Source organism: Cavia porcellus, unplaced genomic scaffold, assembly GCF_034190915.1.
Source record: "Cavia porcellus strain 051 isolate PalLab524CR breed Dunkin Hartley unplaced genomic scaffold, mCavPor4.1 scaffold_1, whole genome shotgun sequence".
In the NCBI taxonomy this organism is placed as follows: Eukaryota; Metazoa; Chordata; class Mammalia; order Rodentia; family Caviidae; genus Cavia; species Cavia porcellus.
Window position 1 is genome coordinate 95,669,122 of NW_026947484.1, and position 11,606 is coordinate 95,680,727.

General features: G+C 38.8%; 1 protein-coding gene across 1 annotated transcript; it reads right to left on the reverse strand.

The window, feature by feature from the left end:
* Positions 1 to 6,867: 6,867 nt before the first annotated feature.
* Positions 6,868 to 7,521, reverse strand: LOC111757491 (interferon beta). The gene has a single exon (XM_023566036.2). The coding sequence runs from the start codon at positions 7,435 to 7,437 to the stop codon at positions 6,868 to 6,870; it is 570 nt and encodes a 189-aa protein (XP_023421804.2). The 5' UTR covers positions 7,438 to 7,521.
* Between the last annotated feature and the right edge of the window lie 4,085 nt (positions 7,522 to 11,606).

Genomic DNA, 11,606 nt, shown 5'->3' on the forward strand with positions numbered 1-11,606 from the left:
AAGACCTGGTGTGTTAAGATGACTTAAATAGGGAACATACCAGCTTCATTTTCTGAATGTTCTTCCTTTATTTTCTACTTTTGTTTTCCTGTTCCTTTTTGCTTTCTCTACTGGGGTTTTGAGTGAAGTTTCTCTCCCACTTCATTTTCATCATTGCCTTCACTGCACATGATGTATACAGTTAGATTCAGGGTGTTTTCCTAAATTTGGTTCTAATTAAAATCCATTGGCCTGGATATGACTTATAAGGTATCATCTCTATGTAATATATTTATGTATATGTATATCAGGTACAGAGCAGAGCAAGATGGTTAAAGGGATTACATAAAGCTAGCAATCAGGCCAGGCTCAAAGAGAAATTATTATTCCCTAGTCCAAAGGTTGTTTTCAGCTTTGCTGCATTCTGTCATCATAGAGAGTCAAGGAAGGCATAACAACTAGATCTCCATACTATATACAAAAAAGGCAAATTCGTGAGAGCCCAGCATTTTCTCTGGGTAAGGAACAAGTGTTAACTCCATTAAGATCTGTCCTATTAGATACATAAACTAGGAAGATAAGTATTCCTCTCGCCATATCAGGGGAAAGCAAAGGCAATGATGGTGGCATAGCTAGGGTAGAGTAGGGTGGCCCATCCCCCAGACTGCATACATTTGGGTGGTGTTATTGACCAAGAGAAAAATTATATTGTAAGAATTTACTCCATTTTAATAGGGTAGAGATTCAAATACACTGAATTTTTAATCTTCTACTTTACGTAACATTGTAGGTTACTATAATTTTATTTAATAAATAATCGAAAAAATTATCCACAGTTTTTTCATAAATCATTTTAATTTTCTATTTAAGTAAGTTAACATGTTTGGAGATGTTGGAGGGTGACAAATTGTAGTACCACCCTGAGCTGCATGAACCCTAGCTACACCACTGGAAAATGATTATTTTAAAGGACACTTTCCTTAACATAGTATATTTAGATGATAGAGGTAATATTAATAAAAAGAATAAATCATAAATTATATACAGTGCTTATTATTGTAAGTTAGATACCGTTCTTAATACTTAGACAATCAATCCTCATTTGAAAATACCCTACCTCAGTGATGGCAAATCTTTTAAAGACAAGTGCCCAAACTGCAACCTAAAACCCACATATTTATCACAAAGTGTTAACACTACAATTAAACCTGAATACTGAGGTTTTAGCTCAGAAAAAAATAACTCATACATTAATGTCCTTTGTCTTAAAAGAAAAACAAGTAACATATGCCTTAAGTTCACCACCACTGCTGGACCTTTTCATATCTATTAAAAATTTCTGTGCCCAGACCCATGAAGCCACTGAAGACATCAGTGAGTAAGGAGGACATGGAGACCTTCCACTCTCATTCTGTTTACAACAGGAAAAGCAAAATCACAAGGATCTCACGAACTGTGGAGCCACTGATGACTCCAAAGTCCCACTCTAAATTTTCAGCTTTTAGCTGCTCTCCACTGATATTTCCGGCCATAAGAACAGAGCTGACTGTAGGCTGATCTGTATTTTCCAGTAAGTTGACTCCTGCCTGTAGAATGGCAGATTCTTTCTCTCCAACTCTTTACTTTCCTCCACTAAGTCTGATTTGCTTAAGGCAGACATGTTACTTAGTCACTAACTTTGTCTATTTTTCTGATATGGATTATTTTCTAGTTTTCATCTTCTTGAGAATTTATCTTCATAAAGTTGAATATATTTATTTGTTAAACACTTCGGGTACCCTAGATATATGCCTTAAGGCATGGACTGTAGCAAAATGAAACCAAGGACCTAAATAAAATGGAACCAAGGAACTGAGGCTCAGAGCTCAGAGCTGGAAGGGCTCACTGAATGGATTAGTGATGTGGAAATGGAAGGAGATTTGGAGAAATGAGGAGAGTCCAGCGTGTTACAAGAGGATGACTCAGATGACACACACGCTAGAGGTCACCTGCCTACTCCGCTGCTTGGTACCTCTTATTTGCAGGCAGGTAGGTTTGGCTACTGGGGTTGATTACACTGATTTATTTTGAGGATTTGGTACGCAATACAGGGTGATGTAATGACAGAACCAAAGAAGAATTCGGGGGGAAAAAAGAGTGTTTTGGGTGGTAGAAAATAGTTTTACAATAATTAGCATAGAAAAAGAGCTAATGTGCTCTTGACTTTTTATTGGCTTTTTGTTTTAGTTAAATCTTGATTCCTGTGATAACTGCAGCAATATTCTTTGATGGTGTGGGGTCTCTTCACACAAACGAATGGTGAATAAACATTTGGTACTTCTGTCTACATCCATTCATATGGAATAGAGGTCTTTATTTACATTTGATTTTTCAAAATTTGGCATGTAATACTTACATGTTAATCTGAATTGAAAAACCAATGGTTTTTACCTAAAAATGGCCTCATATTTCTTTATACATGGCTATATTCACTTTTCTAGCTGCCAGAGATATGACTTTGTATAGCTGAACTGTTTCCTTTTAAAAATACTTCTCCAGGAACTTTTGTGATAACTATAGACAGAAAAAAATCTTCTCATCCAATTTATGTGCATCAGCCAAGTCCTTATCAATTCAGGAACTGACTCATAATTTTCTTGTGGTACTGGGGGATTGAACCAGAGCCTTTACAATGAGTTCTATCACCAGGACTTGGTTTATTTTTTATTTTGAAACATGACCTCACTAAACTTCTAAGTTTCTCAGTTTGAACCTGAATTTCCAATCCACCTACCTCAGCCTCCCAGAGTACTATGATTACACAAGTCAATATATGTGAAAGGAACAATAATTGTTAAATGCTATACCACTAAGTACAACACACAGAGGTGAAAGGACAACAGATGTAAAGTTATTTTTAAATTCATCAAGCTTCATCATAGAAAGTTTTGTTACAAGAGTGTGTTGAGTATTTAGGAAAAATGAGAAAATATGTAAGTCTGGGAACATTTTTATCAAGTTTCTGTGTTACTTAGCATATCAGTATAAGAAACAACAACTTGGCAAGACACCAAAGACTCATTTTGCCTTTTTGTGAAAATGATCCTGAAGGATCTACAAGAAGCCACATGATCATGCTTTCCCCATTTCTTCAGTTGTTAACCACAGAAGTCTAATTTTATATTTTTCAAGACCTTCTCTCCCTACTTATAGCTGTATTCATGATGCTGGTAACAGAAAAAAAATGAAACATGTTCCGCATATACACTGCAGAATTAAACTTTGAGAGTTATTTTTATAAAATGAATGCTAAAATAAGTTGAGTTACTTTTTCCTATTAAAAATAGCCTTGGTGCATTTAATGTATAATGAAAGATAGCCTTACTCAAAGAATTAGCGCTTTGTTCCCACAAGGTGCCCATAGAGAATTCCTTTTAAATTTTTTGGCAAATCTGGACTATATATCTAGACTTGTTAAGGATGGGTGGAAGTGATTGTTTTTGCCTAGAGTTAGGCCCATGAAAAAAATCCTTGTAATTTACTATAATTTTCCCCTCTGTAACTTATTAGATTAGACTCAAACACCATGGAAACATTTGCAGACATATGTTGAAGATTTCAAGGCCAAAATCTAGACAGTACTCAAATGGAATTACAGTGTAAGGTAGGCCAAATAACAACTGATGTGATCAGGAATTGCTGTATTGAACTCTAATATGAAGGAAAGACCAATGTACATTGTGTTCTAATTACTGGTAGTATTTACATGTTAATTAATGGAGCATCAACTTAAAGGATAAAGGTGTTTTTAAAAATAACATCTTGAAAAATCTTTGTATGAAAAATATAAAGTGTGGGAAACTGGAAACAACTGTTCAAGAATTTCAACATATAAACCATTACAAACTGTAATAAAACAAAACGTCTTCCTCCTATGACAATTTTTTTATCAATAATGAATAATGCACAGTATACGGTACAAACAATGTTATGATTTGATTTCAGATATATTTCAGCTGCAACAAAACCTGAGTCAAGTAAACCTTTGGGCCTTAGCAAACTGATGGCAGGGTAGAGTCAAGAATTGAGCTTGCTTCTTCACTTGCTGACTTTTCCCAGGGAACTGCTAAGGAGAGAGAAGCTGTGAGGAATGTCTTCTCTGTCACTCTCCCGAGGCCAGGAACTGTGTACCTTTTTTGTTAAAGGCACAGATGATTCCTTTCAAATTTTTCAGGACAGCAAATCCCAAATATTGAGAAACCGAGTTTCTGCTTGTGGTCCCGCATGTGAGCAAGGTTCGCGAAGTGTAGCTCATACACCACCTCAGCCCCAGCAGCAAGCTTGTTCTCCTGGCAGATGAGATGGGAGATCTGCTGGCTCAGTTGGCTGGTGTCTTGTTGACTGCCAGGAAAGTATCTCCTTTTTTCCAAGGCGAGTAGAAGCCCGTTGTGCCCTTTAGGCATTTCTGAGGCGGGATCCCTAGCAGCTCCATAGGAGCAGACCTGCTTCCCTGATTTGCAGCCCCCAGGGCAGGCTCCAGGCAAGTGAGCAGGCAGGGCTGCAGCAGGCTTCCTTCCCTGCTGCCCTCAGAAGACAGCTGTGGGGCTGTGTGCTCCGCGCTTCAGCGGGCGGCCGCGAGGGGGCGCGCGGGCACCGCCGCAGGAGGCAGCGGCCTGGGTGGGGGAGGGCGGAGCTGTGGGCCCCGAGGGAAGTGGGAAGCTGCGCTGCTAGGCCGCGGTTTCCGCGGGTGCAGCTGCCAGCGAGACCCCTGCGCGGCTCCTCCGTCAGGTTCGGGGCTGAAGCAGTGAGTCAGAGGGACCGGGCGCCCGCAGCGGGCCCAGTGGCGGCTCAGCCGCAGCACCGGCTGGGCTGGGCCCGGGCGGCGTCTCCGGGACCTCTCTGAGGAGGAACCTTTTCCTGGCCCGGAGCGCTTTCCCGAGGGCGCGGGGCTCCGAGAGCGCGGGCTGCAGCGTGGAGGGCGCGCGGGGCGCCCGGGCGGTGGTGGCGACGGGAAAGGGGGCTGCGGGGGCGGGAAGGGGGTGGGGAGGGCGAGGAAGAGGACTCCAGGGGGATTTGGAGCTCAACGTTGTGAGGACAAGAGAACTGACAGGACCGCCCTCAGCTTCTCAAGACTCAGGCGCCTCCTCAGACAAGGTTACTGGGCTTGGAGGGGGCGGGGCTTCCTTTAGGGACCTGGGCTCAGGGCTGCAGAAGCCAGGGTGAGGCTGAGGGCTGCAGAGAGAAGGCTTAGAGCCCTGTGCCCAGGGTCTTCACTGGCGCCCAAAGGCGTGTGCTGAGAAAGTGTGTTCTGTGTGAGGGTGAACTTTGTCCTTTTTATGATGTGGGTTTTGTTTCAATTTTTAACTCTCGTTTCACTTGGACAGTTTCTCCGGATATGCGTTTTTCATGTTGTATTTTCAGGTCTTCTGAGAGCCTCTGCTCGTGTACTGAGGGAGAAATTCTTAGATCCAGTTCCCTATTTTCCTACTGTAGGGGAAGTGTGACTTTTTTATGACTTTGGTTATTTTTAGATGCATATGAGTTTGAAATATTCGTAGTTCTAGGAAAATTGTAGGGTTAATACAGAAGTCTCATAACGTCCATCTTTACAACAAAGGTAATGTGTTTTCAGACTCCTAAAGGAAAGGAGTGTGAAAATGACAGAAAGTAAGTTATTCCGGCCAGCATTACTAGGAATCCTTGTATTATCAATAGTAATGTTTTCAAGATGGGTGAATGAGTTACCTGTTTTACTCCCCAAAGAAGAACAAGGGAGAAATTGATACATTAAATATAATGATGTTCCATATCTCAGTTGCTTTAAACCGCAGGAGAGATGTATGCGAATATAGAAAAGCCAGGCACCCAGCAAATATCCAATGGCATTTCTAGATAACCCTCCTCCACTTGTGAATCACTAACATCTGTTCCATCTCCACCTTGACCTGTGCCTGAGGTGATTGCACTTCAACTCAGCTTCTGAGCTCATCATTGTCCAGAGCAAATGTGGGGCAAGTACATCCCATACATGATGCTCAATAACATTAGCCTTAAGGAAAAAAAGTGGCTTCAGAAACTTTAAAGTATCATTGAGACATTTTTGATCAAGTTTTTTTTTTTCTGGGTAGTATTTTGTTGCTTTCTCAATTACTTTTATCTTAAGTTTACAGCTAAATAACATATTAGCAGTGAAAACACGGAGGTCCTGAGTCATTAATTTCAGGATTTGTTACTGAATCATTTTTCACTTCTGCACTGAACATTCCTTGAAAGCTATCACTGCATTTGAGTGGACTGAAGCAAGAGAAAATGACGGCAAATCTGACTCTGATAAAAAACTAAACAAAAAAAAAAAAAAAAGAGAGAGAGAAAGAATTTGACTCCTCAGTAGAAAGACAGTGGATTTCCTGGTGTCCTGTTACTGTCCTCACACCTACTCCAGTGTCTTCTCTGGGTTAATTCTATCTATGAAGCTGTGTTGCCCCCTTCACTTCCAATCCATAACACTTCCTGTCACACTGATTTTCCTAGAAAGTTTAGGTCCCTTTATTATCTCTTGCCTTGTATATTTGATTTTGCTTTCTTGGATTTAAATTCCTCAAAGACAAGGGCCTGAAACTTTCCTACTTTTCAGGCACTTTTAATAAAGAACATCTACTAGCTGCTCAGCAATTGTTAACATCAGTGGCTGCATAAATTTAATTGAATGTGAGACTTCTGTTTTGTCCTTGTGTCATAAATAATTTATTTTCCAAAGTAAACAAATAAATACAAATAACTTAATTTATAAATTAATAAATTATTTCCAACTCTTCTACTGTCCTTTCAAATGCAGTGCATTTGTTGCCAGTCACTGAATGAAAATTCCTGAAGGTACTGTCCCGTCCCAGGGACCAGCCTGGCGGATCTTCAGTCTCGGAAGTAATTTGTAAGTCTGTTAATGATGGAAAAGTTCCTGATGAGTTCTGCCTGGACTACTGTCCAGGCACAAATGCTGTTCTTCTTGGCTCTGAGGTACTTGCTGATCCTCCAGTAATAGCTCTTCAAACGCAGAGTGGTCATGGTATCCCTCATGGTCATGTTTTTGTCCTCCAGTCTTTCCTGCAGGATCGTTGACTTCAGATGATCCATTTGCTGATGGAGTTCATCAGTGAGGTTCTCCACAATGGTCTCATTCCATACAGTGGTGGAAATGTTTTTTCTGAAAATACCCAAGACGTTCTGAAGCATCTCTTGGATGACAAGAGCAGCCTTCTCCTTCTGGAACTGCTGTGGTTGCAAGATCTCTTCTGGAAACTTGAAATCGATCCTGTCCTGGTGGCAATTTCCAGGCTTTCCTTTCACCTGCCTCAGAAGTTTCAGACAGGCCAAACTGCTGCGTTGTTGTTGTTGCTGGAGTTGAAGCAAGTCGTAGCTTAAGGAAAGAGATGTGGTGAAGGACAGCAGGAGAGCGATTTGGAGGATATACCAGCTGGCCATGATGAGAACCGGAACGGTGTTGTCTGTTACCTGCACGGTAGAGCAAAGTCTCCAAAAGTCTGCAGTGTGAGTGTCCTTCCTCCATAGGTGCAGTCTATTTATATGGGATGGTCTCTCTGTTTCACAGGAATTTCCCACTTTCTGTTCTCCCTTTCAGTTTTCCTGTATCATTTTTTACTACATTTGATCACATTTGTGGCTCCACTTGCAGTAACAATCTGAATACAGTTGCTATATATTGTTACATTTGTAACAGTTTTTAAAACTTTAAATTTAAGCTCCTGTATCACAGAAGGTGTGTTTGTTCAAGATGATGGCCCATTGCTCACTTGCAGTGCTTTACCTTCTTTCTATCTTTTGCCTTCCCCTCATCTGAACCCCTTTGTTATTTCCAAGAGTTTCCCTTTTAGGTTCATATTATTTTGTCTTCATTTAATTCATTTATTTATGTATGTTTTAGATTTCTCATTAAAAGAAATATATGACAGAATTTTAAGCTCTACTTTGTATAATATACGTGAGAGAAGAGATATACATATTGAAGATTTGTAATGTTTACATGTAGAGTTATATGGCAAAAAGAGAGAGACACAGAGAGAGAGGGAGAGAGAGAGAGGAGAGGGAAGAGAGAGAGAAAGAGAGAGAGAGAGAGAGAGAGAGAGAGAGAGAGAGAGAGAGCGCCTGGGATTAAAGAAAGGACAACAAAGAACTTGAGAACCAAAGAGCCCCAAATGACCAAGAAATATTAACTGTGAATGTACTGACAGAATTGCAGCAGACCGTGGGTAGGTTTTGCATGTTATCATTAGGTGGGCTGTTGATTGTAAAATTATGAGAGTCCTTGGAATGAGAAATTGTGAAACCAACCAGCCAGTACTTCTTTTAGGCATTGAGAAGAAGCTGTTGTGGATGCAATCAAATTTGAGCACTGCAGAAATAATGGGCACAAGGAAAGATCATTTTAGGGCAGCATTGGTGAACTTATGGCACATATGGTTTCTTTTTCTTTTAAGATAAAAGGTTTTAGGTTTATTCTAAACTAAAACCTCAATATTCAGCTTTAATTGCACTGTTGATTCTTTGTGATAAATAAATGAGTTGTGGGTTGCAGTTTGGGTACTTGTCTGTAAAAAATTCACCATCTCTGCTCTAGGGACTAAACAGTTCAGATAACAAGCTGCTCAGTATTTTCAAGTTTCACAAAAGCAAGAGAAAAAGGAAATCTTAGAAAAGCCACTTTATTACCACTTTATATTTCTAAACATGTTACAGGCAGAAAAGTGTGAAATGTGATCTAATACATATTTAGTATTAGGAAGAAGAGTCCTAGGCTAATTTACATGCAAATTATGAAAATGTCTCAGGAATACACATATAAGTCACTACTGTAATATATTGTCACATAAAGATTTTTAAGATACTATCTCAACCAGAATTCTAACACATCAGAAATGGAGTCACAGATGTGGGAAATTACCAGAAATGAAATAGAAAACCACATATGGGTAAATTCTGCAGAGTCATAAGCAACCTGCCATTGGTGTAAATGCTTCAGCTCAGATAAAGTATTAGCAACTAGAATGAAACAATACATAAAAGTTATTATGTACTGACTAAGGGATATTTCAAGAGAGAGCAAACTATTCGATGTCAATGGGTTCATATAACATTATATGGAGCTGATTATGAGGTAAAAAGACCAAACCCTAGAGAGCATTACAGAATACTAAAAATAGTGGTGGAGCAAAGGTGATCTTTTTTAGTCAAAGTCTAATGTCAGAGGTGTAACAGAAAATATTGATAAATGTGAATGTAGATGATAAATTATAGTATGATGAAGATATATACAGTTCTAAGGTCAAAGACCAATCACAATGAGAGGGATGATTTTATTTCCTTTCAAAGCATATTTACAATTGCAATGAGAGATATGATTTTATTTCCTTTCAAATTGATCTGAAAATTAAGAATCATCCCATAAAAGTTCATAAATGGTCAGATTCTATCTATGTATGGAAATCTAAGGGGCTGATCAATGTAGGACAACTTGTTCAGTGTTAAAGATATACAAAGGTACATCAAATTAGTAATGATGTAATCATTTTTAATTAGATTTTCAAAGGATGTGGGAAATAGGTATTGTAATTCACATGTATAAATTTATTTAAACCCACTGGAGAATGGGAATTTTTTTTTTAAATATCTGGGGCCATGTCTCCCTTCCTGTATGACAACCTGAGTGTGACTGTGACTCTGCACATCAGGAGATGGTGTCCTTGCCTCTTGTGGTTGTGTCTGAGCTGATCTCCGTGAAAGTCACAGTGCTCCCTGTTTTAGAGGCTGTGTCAGAAATGACACTGTAACTTCTACTTTGTTTGCTATAATTGTTACTGTTATTCAGCTACCATGTGAGTGGCCTGAGTGACCTGAGTCTGCTTTCCAGGGAAGCTCTAACTTGCTCACAAGCAGGGACTGTGTGGAAACAGGCAAGTTTTTCAAAAAATTATTAGAAAAATAATTAAATAATTTAAAAATTATTATTATCAAAGTATTTCAAACTTTAAGCAATGGAATTATCCCTTTAATTGGCAATACCATTGCTAGGAATGACATAATTCTTCCTGCATAAGAGGGTGTGTGTGTTTCTTTGTGTTATACACACATGAAATATCTTTAAATGTTTGTGATATGATATTAACAAATGACATATGCATTGAAAGAGAACTGCTTAAATAATGTGGTATAGACAAAATGGAAAATATTGAGCCATGAAGATAAAGATTAGCTGATATGGACCAATGTCACAAATATATGTAATTAAAAGAGCATTTCAAATAATTGATATGCTATTATTCTGAAAATTAAAAAATATATGTATATTTTTTATGCTGATATATGCATATGATTTTTTACTTTAGTAGCAATCAAATATAATTGCAAGAGCATTTGTTTGAAGGAATAGTGCTGAAAAGATGATGATGCAATGTGATATCAAAATCTGTTGCTTTTCACTTAGTACTTTAGTAGCACTCAAATATAATTGCAAGAGCATTTGTTTGAAGGAATAGTGCTGAAAAGATGATGATGCAATGTGATATCAAAATCTGTTGCTTTTCACTTAGTACCTATCTAAATATTTGTGAGTGACATTTTCCCCCATGATAACAACATACCTCAAAGAGAGTGGCTTTAGGTTTCTTCTTAATTTAGTACACTTAAGAGAATTTAATGTTACTAAATTTCATAATTCCTCAGTCTTTTTTTTTTTTTTTTCTTTTGGTACCAGAGATCAAGCTCCTGACTTTGTGCTTGCCTGAGGGGCACTTAGGGATCTTCACTGGAAGCCAGAAGGTGACATCTAAGATGAAGACAAGGATTGAAGCTCATCTGAAGTGAGGAAATAGACAAACCTCTTTACAAAACAAACAAACAAAAAATTGTAGAAACTGCTCTGACAAGAAGCAGATCCCAGAGAAGCTCCTCCAAGGAAGATAGCTGAAATCCTTCCTTCCCATTTTCCATCCTATACCATTCTGAATCAGTTCTCCTTAAAGTAAGTCTTTCATGCCCAGAACCATGTTGATTCAGTCCAGCTGGGCATTCCCCACTCAAGTGGACTGTTGGTTAATTAATTAATTAACCATCACAAGTTCAAAAGGCTACATTCTCAGCAGGGAGCTATTGGCAGAGCCTGTGGCAGCCATCGCCTACTTGGTGCTCCTTAGGCCTTGGTTCTTGTGGTCTCTAAGTGGATTTTGACATCCTGGCCCCTCCTCACTCTTTTGCTCCCTGACCTGGTAGTGAGCAGGTTTGTTCCGCGACTCTCTCCTGCCATAATGTGCTTCCTCACCACAGGCACAAAAGCAGTGGGGACAATCTGTCATGGATTGCATCCAAACACCCATGAATCAAACTAAATCTGATCTCTTAAAGTGTTAATCATAAATAATAATTGAAAGCTAACTAACGCAGGTAGAAATGCTAACTACCATGTTTTGTATAAATCTATAATAATTTTGGCTCTCTGCCACATGAACATGTACAATAATTATGTCATTTAAAAACAAAAAATAATGTTATATTGAAAGACTCAATATAAAATAGTACATATAACAAGCTATGGAAAATATGTAGAGTAAAAACCATTAAAAGATAATATACCAACACTT

Excerpts from the sequence above, each read along its gene's own strand:
- LOC111757491 (XM_023566036.2), bottom strand. The coding sequence starts at position 7,437 with ATGGCCAGCTGGTATATCCTCCAAATCGCTCTCCTGCTGTCCTTCACC.